General features: G+C 37.0%; 2 protein-coding genes across 4 annotated transcripts in view; one reads left to right on the top strand and one right to left on the bottom strand.

Moving 5' to 3' along the window:
* The window catches only part of DLG2 (discs large MAGUK scaffold protein 2), a 2,057,646-nt gene that overhangs the window by 13,283 nt on the left and 2,020,475 nt on the right, over nucleotides 1-23,888 (top strand). The window contains exon 3 of one of the 2 annotated variants that reach the window (XM_053202597.1): nucleotides 10,937-10,991. In XM_053202597.1, coding sequence (XP_053058572.1) covers nucleotides 10,937-10,991 — 55 coding nt within the window. Of the gene's footprint in view, nucleotides 1-10,936; nucleotides 10,992-20,430; nucleotides 21,918-23,888 lie in introns of those variants that run through there. The other variant, XM_027039894.2, reaches the window with a different exon arrangement.
* Nucleotides 13,486-19,980, bottom strand: TMEM126B (transmembrane protein 126B). Of its 2 annotated transcripts, none has more exons than XM_015074886.3 (5): nucleotides 19,836-19,980; nucleotides 16,879-17,000; nucleotides 15,301-15,494; nucleotides 14,114-14,225; nucleotides 13,486-13,827 (listed from the first exon to the last, which is right to left on the bottom strand). In XM_015074886.3, exons 1-5 carry the CDS (start codon nucleotides 19,914-19,916, stop codon nucleotides 13,644-13,646), a joined length of 693 nt encoding a protein of 230 aa, XP_014930372.1. In that variant the 5' UTR covers nucleotides 19,917-19,980; the 3' UTR covers nucleotides 13,486-13,643. The 2 variants fall into 2 exon arrangements, with proteins under 2 accessions (XP_014930372.1, XP_014930373.1); XM_015074887.3 differs by having other exon boundaries at nucleotides 19,871-19,944.

The raw sequence follows: 23,888 nt of genomic DNA, 5'->3' as shown, positions 1-23,888 counted from the left end.
AGAACTTGCAAATATATTTTGGAGGGACACAATTAAACCTGCAACATCTTTAACTTATCACAACCTATCTTCAAGTAATATTATACCATTTTATGTATGATAAAAGAATGTTACAACAGTATACTTTTCTTTATTTCTTCTTGGTCTTTTTATTATTATCATACATTTACTTCTAAGTATGTTATAAACAACACAATACATGGTTATTTTTTGTTTATTTCAATGGTCATTTGTCTTTGAAAGCATTTTTTTTAATGTTTATTTGTTTTTGAGAGAGAGCGAGTGAGCACACACATAAGCTGGGGAGGGGTGGCACACAAGCCAGGGGTGGGTGGTGCAGAGAGGGAGACACAGAATCCAAAGCAGGTTTCAGGCTCTGAACTGTCAGCATAGAGCCCAATGCGGGGCTCGAACTCATAAGCCATGAGATCATGACCTGAGCTGAAGTTGAAGGCTCAACGGACTGAGCCACCCAGGTTTCCCTGAAAACACTTTTAAAACTAAGAAAATTTAACTTTATCCACATATTTTCCATCTGTAGTACTCTTCATTCTTTTTATTTATTTTTATTTATTTATTTTATTTTATTTTTATTCATTTATTTAGCCTTTTAATTTTATTTTTTATTATAAAATATGTAAATGTTTGAAGACAAAAATTGGGAATTACTGTTGGTAATTAGTTGCACATATAGTAATAATTAATTGGAAGCAAAATATTACATTTCAAAGTATGATATTCAAATTATGATAAGCATATCCTTATCAAAACTGTTAATTTATTTTTTTTAATTTTTATTTAGATTCCAGTTAACATGTAGTGTAATATTGGATTCACGAGTAGAATTTAGTGATTCATCACTTACATATAACACCCAATGCTCAACACAACAAGAGCCCTCCTTAATACCCCTTCATTCTTTTTATAGATATTCCATTTGGTATCATTTTCTTTCTACTGTCATTTCTTAGAATGCAAATCTTCTGGTAGTGAATTCTCTCACATTTTTCCAACTCTAAAAAGTATTTAACCTTAGTTTTAAAATTGTGGTAAAAAACACATAACATCAAATTTACCATGTTAACCATTTAAAAATGTTTGGTTCAGTAATGTTAAGTATATTCAGTGTTATGCAACAGATCTCTATATTTTTTCTTTTTTTTTTTAGGTTTTTTAATGTTTTTATTTTATTTTTGAGAGAGAAAGACAGAGTGTGAGTGGGGGAGAGGCAGAGAGAGAGAGGGAGACACAGAATGTAAAGCTGGCTCCAGGCTCTGAGCTGTCAGCACAGAGCCTGACGCAAGGCTCGAACCCACGAACTGTGAGACCATGACCTGAGCTGAAGTCAGATGCTTAACTGACTGAGCCACCCAGAAGCCCCTATAATTTTTTCTCTACTGAAATTCTATACCCACTTAATACTAATTACTCCTCTCCACTCCTCTCAGCCTTTGGTAAACACCTTTCTACTTTCTGTTTCTTTGGATTTAGCTACTTTAGATACTTCATATGAGTGGAATCATACTTTATTTGTTCTTTTGTGACTGGCTTATTTTATTTAGTAAATTTCCATCCATTCTGCAGCATGTTACAGGATTTACTGCTTTTTAAAGAATGCATAATATTATGGAGCACCTGGGTGGCTCAATCAGTTAAGCATCTGACTTTGGTTCAGGTCACGATCTCACAGTTCTGTGACTTTGAGCCCTGCATCTGATGAGCTGAAGCCCCACCTTGGGTGTGCCCCACTTCTCTCTCTCTCTCTCTCTCTCTCTTTCTCTGCCCCTTGTGGGGTTCTCTTTCTCCCCATCTCTCTCTGCCCCTCACTCACTTGCTCCCTCTGTCTCAAAAAAATGAAAAAGAATGAATAATATTCCAAGTATGTATATGTAGGTACCACATTTTCTTTATCCATTTATTCAATCATGAACATTGGATTGTTTCATCACTTGGCTATTGTGAGTAATGCTACAAAGAACATGGGTGTGCAAATATCATTTCAAGCCTCTGCTTTGAATGCTATTGTATACATACCCAGAAGTGAGATTATTGGATCATGTGGTATTTCTATTTTTATTTTTTTGAGGAATTGCCATACTGTTTTCCATGATGGCTGCACCATCTTACACTCCTACCAGCATGGCACAAATGTTCCAACTTTTCCATTTGCTTGTCAGCACTTATTTTTTGTTCTTTTGATAGTGGCCATCCTGATGAGTGTGAGAGGGTATCTCATAGTGGTTTTACTTTGCATGCCCCTGATGATTTGTGATGTTGAGCATCTTTTTGTGTGCTTATTGGCCATTTGTGTATATTCTTTAGGAAAATGTCTGTTGAAGTCATTTGTCATACATTAATTGGATTTATTTTGTTTTGCACAGGCTTTTTTTGTTGCCTGTGCTTTTGATGTCATAGCCAAGAAATTATTGCCAAATCCAATGTACTGAAGTTCATTTTTCTATGTTTACTTCTAGGAGTTGTGTAGTTTTTGGTCTTTAATCACATTTTAGTCTTTAATCCATTTTGAGTTAGTTTTGGATATGGAGTATGGAAAAGATCCAACTGTATGTATGTATGTATGTATGTGGATATCCAGTTTTCCAAACCCCATTTATTTGAGGAGACCATCCTTTTCCCATTATATAGATTTGACAGCCTTGTCAATAATCATTTGCCCATATATGCAAAGATTTATTTCTGGAATATCTATTGTGTTCCATTGGTTGATATATCTATCTTTATGACAGCCCATCATCTTACTTACTGTTGCTTTGTACTATGTTTTGACATAAGAAGTGTGAGGCCTCCAACTTTGTTCTTTTTCAAGAATGTTTTGGCTAGTCAGGATACCTTGATATTCCATATGAATTTTAAGATATTTTTTTCTATTTCTGAAAAAAAAATGCCATTGATATTTTGATAGGGATTGCATTGACTCTGTAGATCAATTTGGGTCATATGGATATTTGAACCATACTGAGTCTTCCAATCCAGAAGCACAGGGTGTCTTTCCATGTATTTTGTCTTCTTTAATATTTTTAGCAATGTTTTGTAGTTTTGAGTCAATGAGTCTTTCACCTCCCTGAATAAATGTATTCTTAAGTATTTTATCCTTTTCAATGGTATATTAATTGGGTTTATTTTCTTAATTTCTTTCTTGGATTGAGCATTGTTATTGTTATTGACAACTTTCTTGGATTGAGCATTGTTATTGTTATTGACAACTAATTTTTGTGTGTTGCTTTTGTATCCTGCAAATTTGTTGAAATAGTTTTTAGTTGTAATAGTTTTTTTTTTCTGGGATTTTTAGGTTTTTCTACATATAAGAGTATGTCATTTGAGAACAGAGATAATTTTACTTTTTCCCCCAATTTCTTATCTAATTACTTTTGCTAGAACTTCAAGTACTACATTGAATAGTGTTGTCAAGAGTGGACATGTTTGCTTTGTTCTTCATCTTAGTGAAGGAGCTTTCAGTCTTCTACCATTGAGTATATTAGCTATGAGCTTTCCATAAGTGGCTTTTATTACATTGGGGTAGTTTTCTTCTATTCTAATTTGTTGAGTAACTGTTATCATAAGAGATATTTAATTTTTCTGTATTGAGATGACCATGTGGTTTTGTCCTTGATTTTGCTAATGAGATATATTACATTGATTGATATTTTTATATTGAACCATCCTTGTTTTTTCCAAGTATAAATTCCACTTGGTCATTGTATATGAACTTTTTGATGTTCTTTTGAATTTAGTTTGACAATATTTTGTTTAGGATCTTTGCATCAATATGAACCAAGAATATTGTTCTATAACTTTCTCGGATCTTTAACTTTTTTTGTTTTAATATCAGGATAATGCTGTAATACTGGCTTCATAGAATGACTTTGCAGGTATTCCCTTCTCTTAAACTCATAGGCAGAGTTTGAGCAGGACTGGTATTGATTCTTTAAATGTTTGGTACAATTCTTCAGTGAAGCCATTTGCTCATAAACTTTTCTTTGTTGGGAGCTTTTTAATCACAGCTTCAGTCTCCTTACTAGTTATAGGTCTGTTCAGATTTTTTATTTCTTCATGATTCAATCTTGATGGGTTAGATGTTCCTAGGAATTTGTCCATTTCATCTAGGTTATCCAATTTGTTGGCATATAATTATTGATTGTAGAGACTATTGATAGTAGTCTCTCATGATCCTTGTTAATTTGGGGTCATAAGTTGTAAAATCCCTGCTTTCATTTCTATTTTAGCTCTTTGAGTCTTCTTTCCTCTTTTTTAAGTTAATCTAGCACCATCATCAACTGGACTTGGAAGAGAACCTCAGGAAATTCTTTGAGGGTAAGAAATACAAGTCCCTGGATCTGTGGTCCAAGAAGACACATACCATGTGCTGTGACTTAACCGGCACCAGGAGAACCTGAAGACCAAGTAGCAGTAGCAGCAGCAGCAGCAGCAGCAGCAGCAGCAGCAGCAGGAGTGCTGCAGAAGGTCAAGGCCTGAGCATCGGCATCAACAAAACAAAAAAATTGGGAAAAAATATGACTATCATATAATCTCATCATTTCACTTCTGGGTATTTATCTGAAGGAAACAAAAACACTATCTCCAAACGATATATGCACTCCCAGGTTTATTGCAGTACTTGATAATAGCCAAGATATAGACTCAACCTATATGTTTATTGATGGATGAATGGATAAAGAAAATGTGATATACATCCACACAATTGAATAGTATTCAGCCATAAAAAGAAGGAAATCTTGCCATTTGTGGCAACATGGATGGACCTTGAGGTGCATTATACTAAATGAAACGTCAGACAAAGAAAGACAAATACCATTGATCTCAGTTACATGTGGCATTTAAAACAAACAAACAACAACAACAACAAAACCAACTCATAAATACAGATTAACAGATTGGTGGTTGCCAGAGGTGGGGGATAAAGGATGCGTGAAATGGTGAAGGTGGTCAAAAGGTACAAACTTTCAGTTATAAATAAGTAAGTCCTGGGGGTGTAATGTACAGCATAGTGACCACAGTGAATAACACTGTATTGTAATTTTGAAATTTGCTGAGACAGTAAATCTTGAAAGTTCTCATCACAAGAAAAAGATATTTGTAATTATGTGTGGTGATGAATGTTAATTAGGCTTATTGTGATAATTTTGAAATATACACATACATTGAATCATTATGTTGTACACCTGAAACTAATATGTTAATTATATCTCAATAAAAAAGAAACCAAAATATAAATACTTTAAAAAACAATTAAAACTTCATAATTTATAAAAAGAAACTAAGTAAACAGGCTTTTTTATGTGTGAAGAAGAAAAAAATGAAGGGAGTTGTATAATGGTCATCTGTTGTGGACTTATTAATTTGCCTGTGTGACTACCTATAGAAAGGATGCAGAGTCAAAGGACAGATAGGGTTTTCAGTTTGACACGCTCAGCAAGAACATGCAGAACATGTAGGAGGGCCAATAGTGGTCTGCCTCTCCTGACACTGATGTCAATCGAGTCTAAACACAGTAAGAGAGATTTGGTTTATACTAAACAAATTGAATATATTTGAACTATAATTTGAGAGAATTTAGTTATGCCTATTGAATATATTAATGTGTTACATATATTAATATATGGAATAATATATTCTTTATATATTAGTTCATTGTTAAGTTTCCACATATTTGTGAATTTTCTTGTTTTTTTTTATTTGTTTCTAATTTCATTTCATCATGGTTAGAGAAGATATTTTGAATGGTTTGAATCTTCTTTTTAAGCCTTGTTTTGTGGCCTAACATGTTGTCTCTTTGGAGGAATGTTCCATACTTTGATTCTATTTTCATTTCCCTTTCTGTATACTATATGGGTATTTTCTTTGTGATTACCACTGCAATAACATGAAACGTTTTAAAGTTATGACAATCTACTTTAAACTGATAATCACTTCCATTGTGTGTAAAATCCACTCTTTTACATCTCTGCTTTTCACACTATATGTTACTGATGATATAGTTACATCTTTTTATATTGCATATTTCTTAATCGTAAAGTGATTTACATACCTACATTATCATACTTCGAGATTCTATATTTTTTAAAATATTTAACTTTACCAGGGAGTTTTATATTTTTGTATGGTTTTGTGTTACTGTTCATAGTCCTTTTGCTTCGATTTGAAGGAGTCCCTTTAGCCTATCTTATGGGGGTAAATGTAGTGGTAATGAAGTCCCTCAACTTTTGTTTATCTGGGAAATTCTTAATTTCTTCTTTGTTTTTGATGGACAGATTTTCCAGATATATTCTTGGTTGCTATTTTTTTCTTACATCAGTACTTTGAATATGTAATCTTATTCCCTTCTAGCCTGCAAAGTTTCCACTAAGAAATCTAATAGTAGCTCTTTTGTATGTAATAAGTTGCTTTTCCCTCATTGCTTTCAAGATGCTCTGTTTTTGACTTTGGACAGTTTGATTATGATGTCCGTTGGTTTGCAAACTGCCTCTGTACATAAAGGGCAAGTAGAGACCAAAGCAAGAATCAGACCACTCCAGATTGGTTGGTGGAAGTTTTAATAAGGAATTTACATACAAGGCTTGTCTTGGGTGGCCGCAAGATGAGCCTCCAGTTGCCCGGGTTCAGCTTGCACGTCAACTGGTGGTCATATCTTCTTGATTACCTCCAACATTTCTCTCATTGTAAATCCCTTTGGATTTTTCCTAATTGGGGTTCCTTGAGCTTCTTGACTTTGTATGCCCATTTTTTTCTCAGAGTTGGGAAGGTTTTGGCCATTATTTTTTCAAATAGTTTCTCTTTCTTTTCATTCTGGGATTCACATAATGCATATATGGTTCCATTTGATGATGTTCCAAAAGTGCTTTAGGTTCACTTCATTTTTCTTCATTCTTTTTTTCTTTTTGCTCCTCTGCTGCAATAATTTCAAAAGTCTTGTCTTTGAGTTCATTGATTCTTTCTTCTGATTGACATCGAGTACCTTTAGTAAAATTTTCAATCCAGATATTGTATTCCTAATTTTCAGACTTTGTTTGGTTCTTCTTCATAGTTTCTATCTCTTTGTTGATATTCTCATTTTGTTCATGCATAATTTTTCCCGATTTCATTTTGTTGTCTATCCATGCTCTCTTTTAATTTATTGAGTATCCTTATATCTCATATCCTTATACTCATATCCTTAGTATATGTCTGTTTCTTTAGGAATAGTTTCTGGAGATTTAATTTGTTCCTTTAAATGTGTCATTTTCCTTATTTCTTAGTATGGGTTGTTATTTTTTGTTGGGATTTCAGCATTTGAAGAATCACTCATTGCCCCCAGGTTTTTTGCTTTGCTTTTGTGTAGGAAAAACTTTCTCTACTCAGCCCAGCTAGATATTCTAGAGATTCCTCCAGGCTTTTCTGGGGATGCATCTTCTCTGTGCTTGAGGAACTTGGCCAATTTCATCTCAAGTGCTCTTGCTGGTGCCACTTTGTGATACTGTGGCCTCTTTGGTGCTGTATTAAGCTGCAGTATTGGAGCTTTACCTATTGTTTCTGTGGTAATGAAGACTCTGGTGCATGTTGACAGTCTGTTCTCAGCTATCCCTATCCTGGCACACTATTCCTGTCAGTACTTGGATTCAGGAAAGACAGAAAATCGTCCCTTGGGCAGCCCCCTAAAAGTCAGAATGATGGATATGTTTCACTCCTTTCAACAGGGAGAAGGGAGTTGACTCCTAATTGTGCCACACTGTGTTGTAGTAACAGTTTCTGGATTTTCTTATAAAGGTACTTGGTCTGTGTTTTGTTGGGAATAGTTTCTGGAGATTTAATTTGTTCCTTGTCCTTTAATTTGTTCTATGTCTTCATGGGAGAGGGTCTGTGGCTTTCTATTTTTCCATATTGCTGATGTCACCCTCCCTATTTAGCCTTAGTTTTTGAAGAATATTTCTGCAGCTATAGGATTCTAGGTTGACTCTTTAAAGTTATCTTTGCATCCAACATGGGGTTCGAAATCATGACCCTGAGACCAGGTGTCTGTCGCATGCTCTGCCATTTGAGCCAGCCAGGTGCCCAGACTTTGTTTTTTAATGTTAGTATTTTAAAGGTTTTGCTCTACTTTTTTTCTGGCTAGCACTGTTGCCAGTGAGAAGTCTGTTGTCATCCTTCTCTCTTTTGGTTTTTCTCTGACTCCTACAAAGATTTTCTTTTTCATACTGGTTTTAAGCTATTAGATTATGATGTAGTGTGTGGGTATTTTTTCTGAAATTTCATTTAGTTGGAGTTCATTGAGTTTCTTGAATCTGGGCTTTAAAAAATTTCAGTTTTTCTGTGGTACAATTAACATGTAAAGTTGTAAGATATTTAAAGTATACATTGTGATAACTTGATACATGTGTATATTGTTCCTCCCATCTAATTTAATTGACACATCCATCACCTCACACAATTATCCTTTTGTGTTTGTGAGAACTTTTAAGTCCTAATCTCTTAGTAAATTTCAATTATACAGTACAGTATTTATCAGTTATATTCACCATGTTTTATATCAGATCTTCAGACCAATTCATCTTAGAGCTTATTGCTTATAGCTAAAAGTTTGTACCCATTTACAAACCTCTCCCTATTTTCCCACCCTAGCCCCTGGTAACCACTTTTCTACTCTATGTTGTACGAGTATGACTTTTTTTTTTTTAGATTCCACTTATAAATGACATCATGATACCATGAAATATTTTTCTTTTTCCATCTTATTTCACTTAACATAATGTCCTCAAGTTCCACCCATGTTGTTATATATAGTAGGATTTCCTTCTTTCTAATGGCTGGAAAATATTAGTCTATATATGTATATAGACACATATAGTACATTGTTATTTATGTTATACATGACTATTTTCATTTATAATATTATAGTTATCCACTTATAATTGTATGTATTATCATATACAATATTATTATACATTATTTTAATATATACAGTGTATATAAACACAATAGAATATATATCTCACATCTTCTTTATCCATTCATCCATCGATGGACAAAAAAGTTGTTTCCATATCTTGGCTATTGTGAATAATGGTGAAATAAACATGGTAATACAGGTATCTCTTTGATATCATGTTTCATTTGTTTTGCATATATGTACCAGGAGTGGAATTTCTGGATCATATAGTAGCTCTATTTTTAATTTTTTGAGAAAACTCCATACTGTTTTTCATAGTGGCTACACCAATTTATATTCCCACCAACATTGCACAAGAATTCCCTTTTTTCCTCATTCACGAACACTTTTTATCTGTTGTCTTTTTGATGATAGCCATTCTAACAGGTATGAGGTGTTATTGTGATTTTGACTTGCATTTTCCTGATGATTAGCGATCTTGAACACCTTTTTGGGCACTTGATGGCCATTTATGTCTTTTATGGAAAAAATGTCTATTAGGTTCCTTTGCCCATTTTTAAAATCATATTGTTTGCTTTTTGCTGTTGAGTTGTATGAGTTCCTTATATACTTTGGACATTAGCCTGTTATCAGATATATGGTTTGCAAATATTTTCTGCCATTCAGAAGGTTGCCTTTTGTTTTGTAGATAGTTTCCTTTGTTGTGCAGAAACTTTTTAGTTTGATATGGCCCCATTTGTTTATTTTTGCTTTTGTTGCCTTTGCTTATGGTGTCAAATAATATAAAAATAAATCATTGACAAGACTGATGTCATAAAGTTTACTCCCTGTGTTTTCTTATAAGAGTTTCAGGGCTTCAGGTCTTAAGTTTAAGTCTATTTTTTTGAGTTGATTTATTATATGGTATGAGATAGGTTTTATTTTTTTACATGTGGCTTTCCATGGTCTCATGTAGGAGATAAATCAATTAGCCTGGCTTGTTTTCCTGGTTGTCTCTGAAATCTTTGTGGTTGTCCAAGTCATCTTTTGTTCTTAGTGGCCCCAATCAGTTGAGGGTGTGCCAAAATCCATTATTGTCTCAAAGGGAAGCAGTCAGCACCTAAATGTAGGCTAGTTGGAGGCTGGTCCCCATAGGCAAGAGCTGGGAAAATATGTAGCTAGACTACTTCCACGGAGTAAGTGGTAGTTATGAGTTTTTGCCTACTTTCTCTGCACTGGGCTGGGGTATATTGCCACGGGAGGTACGTTTGAGCTTACTAAGAACTTCTTTGTTTACTATAATCCTGTGGGACTACTGAATGCAAGTACCATTGCCTCTCTGAGCCAGGCAATCCAGGCACCCATATTTTAGGTGGTAATTGATAAAAGCAGGGAGAAAATCAATACAATACACTGCAAACAATGCAATGTGATGCAATACAATACAAAAGCGCGGGGGGGGGGGGGCGGAAATTACATGGTTAAAGCAGTTGGGGGAAATGGAGGAGAAAAGGCAGGAGAGAAGGTAAGCTATCATAATAGGGACTGCATCTTAGTCTTTGTTATATACTTGGCAGGGAAAACAGACAATATAAACACATTTATTAAGCACTACGTATATGCTGGGGTATGGTATGGTTCCATGCACTTTAATCTTTGTAATCTCACTGCAAAGCAGTTATTAGTATGTTTTCAGAGGAAACAGAAAACTTAGATAACTTGCCCAATGTGTGGGATACAATGTCTTTCATACACCAGGTCTTGAATCAATACTAGCTGAATAAATGAGTACATATTTATTTATATGAAAGATATCTTGTGAATTTTCCTTGCTGTGCTTTTTTCTAATATTTCCTAGAAAAATGCTAAAATCATTCATTACAGCTAGGGAAAGGACTGTGATAATTGGTATGGAGTCATAGCAACAATAACAGTAATGGCTGTAACACATGTAGAGTTCCTATGAGTTGGCCACTGTTTTGGTTTACAGATATTAACTCATTTAATCCCAACAACACTATGAAGTAAATAAAATCTTTATTCTTTATTTTACAGATGAGGAAATGGAGGTGCAGAGGGGCGAAACAGCTTGTTAAAAGTCATCCTGTTGGTAAGTAGTAAAGCCAAGATTTGAACCTTGAGAGATGAGCCCCAGTTTGTATTTAATACCTCTGCCCTATCTTGCCTCTAGTTCCTTGCTGCCTTTCATCTAGCTTCACTTTTGGCTTCACGCCCAGATCAAGATTTCCCTAATTTCTTCATTCAGGCCTCATTACAGCCACTTTGGCAAGCACTGCTTTCCAACACCAAAGGAAAATATCAATAGACTTCCTAGTTTTTTCTGTAGGAAAGGCAAAGTGAAGTCATGGAATAAGGTACCAACCCCTTCAGCTTTCAGGTGGCAGAGGAGGGGAACATAAGTCAACCTTGCTGTGTTTCCCAGATTACTACCTCAGCAGATGAACAAATAAAACTTGCTTGATGAGCTTCCTCAAATCAAGTGGGTCAAAGACATGAACAGAAAATTCAAAAAAGAGGCCAATATTTTTATCTAAAAAAATCAACCTTAGCTAGATTCATTCTTATTTAATTTTTTGCTTTGAGATTGGCAAACTTTAAAAAGATGTGGCTGATGTGAGGGGCATGAGGGATAGTAAGAAGGTAGGAGGAGGATTGCTGAATTATAGATTCTGGTGAGGTTGAAGTAATGTTGGAGTTGTGTGAAAGTGAATGGACTGGAAGGACAGGAGGTAGTGATCAGAAGATGGGATTTTAAAATTGAGAACGTAGAGAATTTGAACTTACTGATAATTTATGACCAAGGCTATAGCACCATAGTCCAATAAAAATATAATGTGATTCACATATGACATATTTTGGTGAGATATTTCTTTTTTTACATAGTAATTCTTCAAAACTTGTGTATTTTACACTTAACAACACAGCTTTAAAAAATCTTTTTTAATGTGTATTTATTTTTGAGAGAGAGACAAGAGTGTGAGTGGGGGGAGGGGCAGAGAGAGAGAGAGACACAGAATCCGAAATAGGCTCCAGGCTCTGAGCTGTCAGTACAGAGCCTGACATGGGGCTAGAACTCACAGACCATGAGATTATGACCTGAGCCAAAGTCACACTTAACTGACTGACCTATCCCAGGTGCCCCACACTTACAACACATCTTAACTTAAACTAGTCACATTTCAAATGCTCACTAGCTACAAGTGGCTAGTGACTATTATATTGGATGGCACAGCTCTAGAGTATGACCATAGGTTAAGTGGTCCGGTAGAGAGACCAAGGTGTTGGAAGGATCACCTATGTGAATACTGGAATCACCAAGAATATTACTCAGTCACTAAAAAGAACATGTTAGACCTACATGTAGAGTTGGAAAAATCCCCAAGACATATGGTGAAGTAAAAATTAATTTTCATTATAATATGTATAGTTAATATTATTTTAAAAAATATGTAAGTTACAAAAAATACTGCAATGAAAGAGACATGCTAACTTGATGGTGGTTACCTCTGGAGAATGGAGTAGATATAGGATGTGGGAATGAAGGACATCTTGCTTTATTTATTTCTGGGTCTTTTAAATATTTTACAATGAGAAGGTATTCATGTACTCTTTGCATAGTAATTTTTCAAACAGTTAAAATATGAATACCATTGATCCAGTTATCAGTTTGACTTGGTTCCCCTCGTCCCCCATCACCTGCCCTTTCCTCAGTTTCACGTATCATGAATTATTCTGAGAATACAAAGCTGGACGGCAAACTAGCTATTTTTATCATTTTCATTAGCAAGAGGGTATGTATTCCAGTTTGTTATCTATGCTGTCGTAAAGCACCTTGTTAAGACTTCCGTTTCTGCTTTGTGTTGCTTGGGACCTCAGATGACCACATCTTATCTCAAGATGTATATGATTAAGCCAAGGAGAATGAACTGTGGGGTTTGGGGTTCCAGTCTGTGCTTTATTCATCAGTATTTATTTTCTCAACTAAGATAAATGTGTAGCTCAGGAATGCTCAAGAAGACATAAAGAAACATCTGGTAATCTCTTTCTTTAGATTTTGAGCTTTGTGAGGGCAGGGTCTAAATCTCTGAACCCCTGGTGTATTAATGCACGTTACATAATAGGCACTCAATAAATGTTCTTTAAACAGCACATGTGTTAATGGTAAGAGGCTAGAAAGTATACACAATCAGAGTTTAGGGCAGACTGTGTGTTAATTTCTATGTGTTGCTTTCCTAATGAAGTTTCCACTTCTCCTTCAAAATTTAGGTCAAATGTCACTTTTCCCCCTTAGCTTTCCCTTCTGGACAAGTAGTTAACAGCCATATCTTCAATGTGCCCACATAATTATTTGTATACCTCTTAAACCTTCTCTTGCTATATGTTCACATTTTAAATTTCTCTTCTAATTGTGAGTTCCTTTTGGGTTAAACACCATTTCTTATTATATATTACCCAGTGCCTGAGATATAACAGGGGTCTAATAAATGTCTGGTGAACGAATGACTATATGTATAGAGCAGACCTTGTCATCTCAAACCTATTCCCACACACAGGAGGAAAGAAAGATGAAACTTACATTTAAATAGTCAATTACAGAATATTTATTGAGTACCTGCTATAGACTAAGCAGGAGGAACAGAAACAAACTGTCTGGAGTTAGTTTTAACTCCTTCAGCAATGCCGGATTCCTCATCATAAAAAAAATCCCATTCTGCTGATTTAGTATTCATTCACTCTTTGATTAATCATCACGTACAGTTTTCTCAAGTGTACTTTCAAATATTGCATAATGCCGTAGACCATTAAGTATTCCAAAGACTGTCTGAAAGACCAGAGGAATCATCATTGCTTTTACCTCTGTTTGACAAAGCAGCAACCAGTAAAGTAAAACCCTTCCTTTTGGTGGCAATGGAACAGTATGATACCTAAAAAGGAAAAATAATTAAGCACTTCTTCTGGATGTATTTTCTATGAAAAGTTCATTGGTTCTCTTAAGTGGATAATTTCAATTCCAAGGTCTTTCATGTAGATAGCAAAAAGGCTGAAAGCTAGCTATTTGAAGTACCAAAGTACATTTTGATTAAAATGTGTCATTGGCAGCTAAAGATAAGAAATTTAACATTAAAAAAATAAACAAAAACAAAAGGAGGGAAGGAAGGAAGGAAGGAAGGAAGGAAGGAAGGAAGGAAGGGAAGGAACAGATGGACTTACTTGACTGCCAGGCGTCCATTTTTAGAAAAAGCCAAACCAGTGGGATATAAAACACCACATACTATGCCAACCAGTGAACTCCTCAGAACACAATTTTCCTGGCTTATATTGCCTGGAAAACAAAACGAAATTTAGTCTCCTTTTAAAACTCAGGATAAGAACAATTAAGACAGTCTTGTGTCCTCACAGAGTAGTTATCTGTACTGTCCTCAATCATAGTGAAAACAATAGAAATTCAGTCTCTAAGGCACATGATAAACTAAGAGCATCATGTTTAAAAAATGCCTTTATTACACTTAATGTAAGGTGAGTTATCTCTTATAAATTTGGTTTTTGCAGAAGCAATTTTATAATGAGAAATATTAAACAGCAGACCCAGACATCTGGATTCTAGGCTAATGCATTTTTATTGTCTATGTGTTAGGCATGTGTTAGTGATACAATGCTACATAAAAGAGACCCGAACTCTAACCTTTAGGTGAGTCCAGTAGGAACAAAAGAACTAGACAAATATTTAAATAATTTTTTAAGTGTGTACAATGCTTTGAAGGTAAAACGAATAGAGAATGTGTCTAGAAACCTAACCTACCCTGAGGGAATCCGAGGTTTCCCTGGGAAAGAGATATGTAAGTAGGGACCTGATAAACAGGATTCAGACGTTCCATTAATTACTAGTTGTGAAACTTGAGGTAAGGGGAGGAGGTAGGAAATAACATTAGAAGCCCACACAATAAGCCAGATATCTCATTAGGCATTTAAGATATTGTATTCTAATGATCACAACTGTCCTGTGAGGTAAGTACTAGTAGTCCTAATTTATAGATAAGACAATTGAGTCTCAGATATTAAATGACTTATCCAATGTCACAAACTTAAGCAGTGGGGGGTAGAATCTGAAATCATGTGTGTAGAATGCCAAAGCCTGCTTTTTATATTATGTTGCTTTCTAACATACGTGAACATGTCTTAGTTTTGGTTGTGTACCTGTAAAAAGGACACAATACTATTTGTTCTGCCTCATCAGGAGGATTGTTGTGAGGAGGAAACAAGACAATATAGGTAAAGGTACTCTGTGAGTTGTAAAGGAATATACAAGTGTAAGTGATCATTATAAATGGTAGCAAAATTTTGTGTTAATATGTAATTTTAGACATAAACACATTATACATTAATGAATTTAAATTTACCCAAATACAAAGCATCTGTTACAAGGAACTTATAAGCAACTACAGTAGACAAAAACGGAAGTGTAGTCACTGATGCATATGTCTTCAAAGCATCATGTTTAACCTTGAAGCAGTGTCTGAAAATGAAGTTCGCCAACATTCCAGAGAAACTAGCTGCTGTTCCAAAGAACACTGTGCCATACACATTTAAAGTCCTAACAGGGAAAACATAGAGAAAAATTACATTCAACATAATATAGTATTCTCTTAAAGGATATATCCTTTCCTGGGTATAACCAACACCAAATATTTCTTGAATACTTACTATGCAAGAGACATTTTCTCTGTGCTGAGGATGAGGCACTGATAAAGAATATTACAAAACAAATCTCACTTCTCATGGAACTTTCATTCTAATGAGAGGATAATTCTCTCTCTGAGATCAATTAGAGTGGTTCTAAAATGGAACTCTTTTAAGAGATAAATTCTGGTCACAAATAAAAATTAGTATGTTCTAGTATAGCCAAATTTTATGAGATATCTAAGAATGCTGCTCTTGCTAAAAGGATTAATTTCTTAAGTCATATGAACAAAGTTGTTTACATTTTGGTTAGTCCTTCTAGCAAATAACTATTTCTTAATTAGTCCAGATATATTTCAAATAATTTGTCTAGGATTTCCAAAACTTCATGCAAAGAGATTTGATAGGTCTAGTTTTATTTATTCCGATCATACCTAAATTCATAAATGTCTGAGGTCTAAGATTAATGTCCTTTGATAATGTCCTCTGTTAATCTAAGTTTAAGTGGTAATGTGAGATAATATGTACACCATGGCATCTGTATTCCTTTTTTGCTGAATTCAGCACTGTGCTGAGTCAATTAATTCTAAACTGAATTTAATTACAATTGAACATCAATTAAATATAGATAGCTCCCAAAATGGTGTTCTCCTAATTGCTTTTAATTTAAAAATGTTTATTATACAAATAACATTTCAACAATAATTCTGGACTTTTTTTTCTAAGTTTATTTATTCATTTTGAGGGCACCTGGGTGGCTCAGTCAGTTAAGCATCCAACTCTTGGTTTCAGCTCAGGTAATGATCTCACGGTTAGTGGGTTTGAGCCCCATGCTGATAGCACAGAGCCTGCTTTGGATTCTCTCTCTCCCTCTCTCTGCCCCTCCTCTGTTAGCTCTCGCTCTTGTTTATTTTGAGAGAGAAAGAAAGAACACCAGTGGGGGAAGGGCAGAGAGAGAGGGAGAGAGACAGAATTTCAAGCAGACAGTGCTTATGAGCCCAACTCGATCTCACAAAGAGATCGTAACCTGAGCTGAGATCAAAAGTGAGACACTTAACCAGCTGAGCCACCCTTGTGCCCCTAGACATTTTATTTTTAAGAAGCAAAAGAAATTATCCACGGTCTCAATATTACAACAAACCACTATTTTCATCTGTCCATACTTCTCTTCAGTTTTTTTATAAGCTTTTTTATAACCAACTTAATAAAGTTAATAGATCTTAGATACTTAGAAACAACAGTAATACAGAAGATCTGCAAATAAAGTTATTGACTGTCAGTCTGGGTGTGTCTCTTACTTTTCTTTTCTAAGATACTCCATTTTTTTTTCTATGATTTCGATGACCATGGGTCTTCTGAATTTTTCATCTCCTAGAGAAACACTGGGCTGACCATGTGTGTATGTTGCCATTCGGATGTCCTGGAAAACACAAAATTTCAGAACCATAATAGCTAATGATATTAATTATAAATTTTATAAATTTTAGATTCCAATTAAAAAACATTTAGACCCTAGTAAAATGTCATCTGCTTTCACATACAGTGTCCATGATTCAATCACTATTTAGCAGCTACTATTTAGTAGACAATGGCTTTTTGAGAAACTGGCAGGATAATAATCATCTCTAATTTTATACTTTTATAGATGAGAAAAATGAGGTTCAGAAAGGTTGACTTGCCTTAAGACCTAGTGTAGAAGGATAACTTGCAGAGATACTGAGTTTTTGTTTTCCTTACAGTTTTCCTCAAAGGTAGCCAGGTCCTCTGTAGTTCTTTTTCTAGCTTTTTCAAAGCTAGAAGGAAACAGTAGGTACTTGTTGACAACTATCTCATGAAAGCCTGACCTCCTTTTGGAGATTATGTTTCCTGGAGATGGAAGAGAGCAGGGACTGCCTTGGAGAATAGTGAGAGAGACATCAGAAGGAGGGACACTGTTCCAGGCTAGGAAGAGGTAGTAGATCATGGATACTGTGGATTACAGAAATTATATATCCAGCCCCCTCACCTGGGGCAGAAGCCACAGCCTTTGCTGGAAACTACATGTGGCACATGAGGGAGCTGGGACCCAAGGTACTGAGCTTCAGGGTTGGAAGGCTCCAGTGTCCCAAGTGTAAAATATGAACAGACAGTTGCCAATGTCAAGGGACCATGAGGGTTTGGCCAGTAACATCTTAAGAGAAAGTAAAAAATAGTGATAAACAAAACAAAACAAAATCGGATCCTCAAACAGGATCCTTCCTGAATGCTTTGCTCTGGTTAAGACTTTCAGGTCTCTGAAAAGTCTTAATAATGACATTTGTTAAACCTGTTGCCACATTGGTATTATGAGATTCCAGATTAGCCGATGAATAGATTACAAAATCATGGCCCTTCACAATTTATACCAACTTCTGTTTTAATATTTATAGTCAAGGACACAGACTAGATCTCAAATTTCAGGAGTCCTGGGCAAGAGAATTAGAGTGGATTAAGCATAATGAACACAGAAGATAATAATCAGTGATTCTCAACCTTTAGTGTACACAGGAATCACATGGGGGGTTCATTTTAAATGCAATGTCTTGAGCTCCCTCCTGAGATATCTGGATTCAACAGGAATAGGGTTAAGTCTAGAAATCTGCATTTTATCTTTTTTTTTTTTTAAAGTAGACTTCATGCCCGGTGCAGAGTCCAATGCGGGGCTTGAACTCAAGCAGCCTTGAGATCAAGACCTTAGCTGAGATGGAGTTGGATGCTTAACTGGAAGCTTACAACTGAGCTACCCAGGCGTTCCACAGAAATCTGCATTTCAATAGTACCAAGTGATTTTGCCACTGGTTGTCAGTGGACACATTGCTGTAATTGTTGAACATCACTGTGATACTCATTTGCTGAGTAAGTGATATGTACCAATCCTAACTAATGAAAGGTCAATTCATTCATGGCATCAACATCCTGAAAGTACGGGCTCCTTTGAACTTTCGAATGTTAATACACAATAAGTAATAACGGGCAAGTTTCTTTCCTTGTATCACTGCAGAATTGGACTCAAGCCAGTACTATCTTTTTCTTTAAAATATCTGGGAGGACAGGGAAAAAAAATATAAATTACAATTTCTCAGGGAGTAGATTTAATCTTTTGGCTCTTTCAGACATCTAAATGGAAAATGGAAGAGATAGTAACATCTAAGGGAGATTCTATATCTAAGCCATCTAATGTACTATGAAGGCAGATATCAGTAATGTGGTAATTTACCAAAAATCTTGGATAAAGTACTTATTTTTCTGTCATTCAATTCATTGATGACATTGAAGTCCCTTACTTCCCACAAAGAAAACTCTCAGGCAATGCTTTGAACCAAGCTTCTACCCTACTGACAGTCTACACTATCAGTTTATAGGGAACCCAGACAACTAGTATAATGATTCTAAAATCCTGAAACAGGACAGATACTTATTGAGCACAAATATTTACTGAATGCCTAGTCTTTGGAAGGCACTGTTTATTAAAGCAGAAAAATAGGCTGGTAATTTTCTGATAGACTTTTACCAAGTGCTGAAATGTAAAGACTGCTATAACTAACATTTTATCTAAAAATTCACTAGTCCAAGGTCACCATGATTATACCATTACGAGTGTATGTATCGAGGTTTATAGTCTGGAAAGTATTTTACAGTTTTGTAGTGCTTTTATGTGTATTATTTTGCCTGACTTTCAGAACTTTAATATTCACTCATCATTTACACAGCACCTGATATTTGCCAGACCCCAGGATAATTAAAAGGTAGATGTATCTTCTAGAACCCACAAACCGGCCAACGTGAGGACAAAAAGGCAGGTAATTTACAGGCAGAAATTAGTGTGCCATACAAACGAAACTAAACGGAACAAAACCAAAACCATAAGAAAAGCCAAACTTAACCTGGCCAGGGGAAGCGTGGGAAGGTTTCCCGGAGTAAGCGAAATTTAACCGAATAGCTGAAGAAGGTGAGGTGGGGAGGGATGGTTACAGGGAAGCACTGCAAGTTGAAGGAAAGGCCAGCGCAAAGGCCTGGAGGCCAGAGAAAGGAAACATCAAGCAATCGGGACTAGACTTTAGGTCTCCTACTTTGTCTCCGTCTCTTTCTATAGCAACTGGGGGCTCCATTGATTGCGCTCTGCATGGACTTGGAGGCTCTTCTCTTTAGATTTCCAAATCCCATAATTTCGGAAGAGTCCGCTAACATATTGAGGCTGCAGAAATCACGACTCCTACCGTCCTGGGTTTCCGCCTACCTTGGACGCCTCCCCAGTTCTGACCGGCAACACACCTGCATCCTTCAGGTCAGCCCCAGCCTCACGCCCAAGCGCCGCCATTTTAGCGGCTCACGTGACTAACGGTGGGCGGGGACCCAGAACGCCCGCCCCGAGCGGGAAGTGGTGCGGGCTCACGCCTCTAGCTTGCAGCCCGGCCCTCCCCAACTCAGTCAAAAGCCGCGCCCTCCATCCTGGCTGTGATTGGGCACGGCATCCAGAAATGAAGGCCTCTCATTGGCTTCGAGGAGAGACGTCCATGGTCCCGCCTTCTTGCCAGCCCTGCATTCCCTTATCCTGCTGTGTGTTAGCCTAGCTCCCTCTTCCCTCAAGCTGAGGGGGTGCGTGAGGCGGTCCGAGCGCAGGGATGTCGCGCGCTTTCCCCTCTTCTGGGCACCTCTGTTAGCGGGGGCCGAGCTGTCCGCCCCATTCGCTCCTAGAGGGAGTTCTTCCCTCTGGCCTGGTCCGTGTGTTAAGGCTTCCCGGACACCTCCTCCCCAGAGCCCCCAACCGGCCGCCAGAGCGGCCCCGACCAGCCTCCTCCCCGCTCCCCCCCTCATCCCCCCAGCGGAGTGTCTCCTCTCCCAGTCTTTAGTTACCTCATATTCCATCTTTTCACCCCATTTGGAAGGGACCAGAGAAAGACACCCCCCCCCCCACTCCCCAAGAAGACCCCTTTGCCAGCCGGTGTTTCGGGGTGGGGGTGGGGGGCGCTGCGAATAGGCCTGGCGCCCTTTTGTGCACGTTCAGTGCCCAGCAGTATCTCCCAGACCAGCAACCCCCGACCCTCCAGTCTCCATGTCTTAGAGAAGCCAAATTCGAGAGTTATATAATTTCTAGTGCTGCTGTTTTTCCTGCCTGAGGAAACACTTCATCGCGTGGAGGGTGCAGGACATTTCTGTGCACTTCTATATAAGAACGGGGTGTGGGCAGGGGTGGCCAGCGGTAGCAGAGAGATTTCTTGTCTTTTCTGCAAAAGGAAGGTGGGTAGTTTGGAGAAAGATAGAAAGGGTGGATGTGGAAGCCAAGCAGCAGAACTCTCATTTAGGAAATCGCGAACCGTTTGCACAGCTTGTGCTCACATGCCTAATACTACTACATCGTCTCAGAAAACACCTTTGGGGGAAGGTTTGACTTCTCTCGAACAGTCTCAGTGTTTTTCCTCGCCGGATAGGGAGCTGCTTGGATGCGAAGAGATGGCATGATGTGAATGACTCCAGTGTGAAGAAATCTGCTTCGCCAACTCATCCTGCATCAAGTGCCCATTGAGTAGCACTGTCACTTTAATGTCTCCATGCCAAGGGATTGCTTTCCTTCTTTTCAATCCTCTCGGTTAATACATGGGAGGATCAGAATCAGAGGGGCATTAAGGATTAAGCCTGAGGGGCTTGGAGAGCACTGAAGAAAAAAATGAAAGTGACAGCAAGCTGGATCCTGTCTTACTGAGGGGGTGAGATCTGGAACTTCTGGTCCAGTAAATAAAAAGGGGGCCTTTCAGTCTGTGTACTGCCCCAGAAAACTGTTCAAACTCACCCACCTTTTTAGACACCAGAGTCAAAAGGTTTTTAAAAGTATTTTTTGTTGGGGAGATTAAATTTTTCTCTAAAGAGTTGAGAATCTTTATCATCAACCAGTTCATCTGAATTCGATCATGTATTGAGTAATGAGACAGCTGTATAAATTTGGTTTGTGCCTTAACTGAGTTAGTCATTGAATTCCAAAAATGTTGATGCCTGAAGAAGAGTTTTAATAACATTTTCTATGCTTACGATAATTTTCTCAAATTTTTTTTAACAGAATAAATATTTTATAAAAATCGAAAAACTCAAGGTTATTTTTTCCTGAACTCTGTGGGCAGTGTCAAAAGTTTAATTGTGGGGAAAAATACATCATTTTTTTCCTTATTGAAAGAGAAGACAGCCTGGATTTCAAAATTGAACAGTGAAGTGGTTTGCAACAGTTACCTGGCTCTTGGCCTCAGTCCAGCTGGATCAAGTTGAGACCTGAAAAGATCTTGAATCCTGTGGCAGTGGACAGACCCAAGAATGCCAGTCAAGAAGAAAGGTGGGCAATGAAGCTTCCTATATAATATATGTTTCTCCCTTTTTTTGGTTCTGGTATTTGCTATTTAAACTGTTTTCCATTTGAGAGTAAAATTTTCCTTGGGCTTTGCGAAATATTTATTGTAATAATGTCTTCTCTGTGGTACATCATTAATATTATTTTGCTAAAGTAAAATGAAGTAGGGCTATAGTATTTAATTACAGACATTTGTGATTTCATAAATCAGGTTGTCTAAATTACCATTCATAATCAGCATAAATTTGATACCACAGATTTGAGCGTTTCTTTAGCCTTTGTTCTTAGCTTGTTAAAGGTTACTTTTGAACAATCTTTAAAAATAAAATTTGCACAGTAGAGCTCTTCCTCATGGATTTAATATTTATCAAGTGAATTACCTAGTTGTGAAAGATAACAGAGTTGTTTATACTGAACAAAATTATGGATTTATCAATCTTCTGATTAAAAATAGATTTCATGCTTGGGTTTCCTGTAGTGTAAATATTCACTTCTGTGATGAAGCACAACTCCAGTAACTGCTGTGCTTTTCCAGAGGGTATGTATCATCTAAGAACACAATTGACAAGTTTACCAAATGAGGCAAACCTCTGACTCCCTGCTCCCTCTCCAGAATTGATCAAGATCCAGTGGTTTCCTAAAGTATAGTTTATTTTAGGTTAGGCTAAGGGATTCACTTTAACCTAGATCTACCCCAGGTTAGCTTTGTTCCCAAGGATCCTCATGAAACCAGTTTTTGTTGTTGTTGTTGTTGTTTTGACATAGTGTGGAAGATCAGATCAACTATAAAGAATTTTCTCGAGGTATTTTTAAAATTTATTTATTTTGAGAGAGAGCAGGCGGCGGGGGGCAGAGAAAGAGGAAGAGAGAGAATCCCAAGCAAGCTCCACACTGACAACATGGAGCCCAAAGCTGGGCTTGAACCCATGAAATGTGAGAGATCATAACTTGAGCCAAAACCAAGGGTGGGATGCTTAACCGACTGAGCCACCCAGTGGCCCCTCTTGAGAGTTTCGAACCAAAATTTATTCGACACCCTTGGACTCCACTATATCGGGCTAGCATAGATCCAAGTGCTGACCAGTTATGAGTTGCTACACACTGAAAGTAAAGGTCAGGTGAGGTTAAGGCAATCTGGTTCTGCACAATGTCTAATCCTTCTACCTGTGGACTTGGAAGATGCATTGAGGAAAGTCAATAATCAGTGAGATACTTTAGCCAACTGGTATCTATAGAGATGGACAATGATATATAAAACCTCTGAAACACCTAGAAATGTTCCTTTGTACATTGGATTGAAGACTGGGGTTGTTTTCTTCTTCTGCTCTCCCCCTTAATATCACCAAGAGAAACAAAACTCTCTGTGAGATTTTGGAGCCATACCTGTCCAGATCTGGCACAGTTGGTTTGTCTGGAACAAGAATGGTTTTGGTAATGTAGCTAATAAATGGTATGGATCTTTGACTTACTTCACTTTGTGTTTTTACTCTCTCTACCACTTGTTCTCTAGACATTGTCCCTTTTGGATTGCCTTATTTTAGACTAATAATTGAATTTAAACACATTGTCTAGGTGTATATGTAGTGGCGGGGGGGAGAAGAGGGGAAGAGAGAAAGGAGAGAGGGAGGGTAGAGTGAAAGGGATAAAAAGGCATCTGGGAATGAGGTGGAGAAAGGCACTTGATGTTCTAGGTATAATTTAACTAAGCAGGTGTCTTTTTTTAAAATGATGTCTTAAAAATATTATTGATGTATAATTGGTACACAGCATTACATTAGTTTCAGATGCGCAACATAGTGTTGTGGCAAGTCTGCACATTATACTTTGCTCACAAGTGTAGCCCCATCGGTCACCATACAACTCCATTATAATACCTTTGACTGTGTTCCCTGTGCTGTATCTTTTATCTTCATGACTTATTCATTCCCTAACTGCAAGCCTGTACTTCCTACTCCC

This window comes from Acinonyx jubatus, chromosome D1 (assembly GCF_027475565.1).
Source record: "Acinonyx jubatus isolate Ajub_Pintada_27869175 chromosome D1, VMU_Ajub_asm_v1.0, whole genome shotgun sequence".
NCBI lineage: Eukaryota > Metazoa > Chordata > Mammalia > Carnivora > Felidae > Acinonyx > Acinonyx jubatus.
Note: the sequence above shows the minus strand (reverse complement) of the source record. Positions and strands in the feature narration are given on the sequence as shown.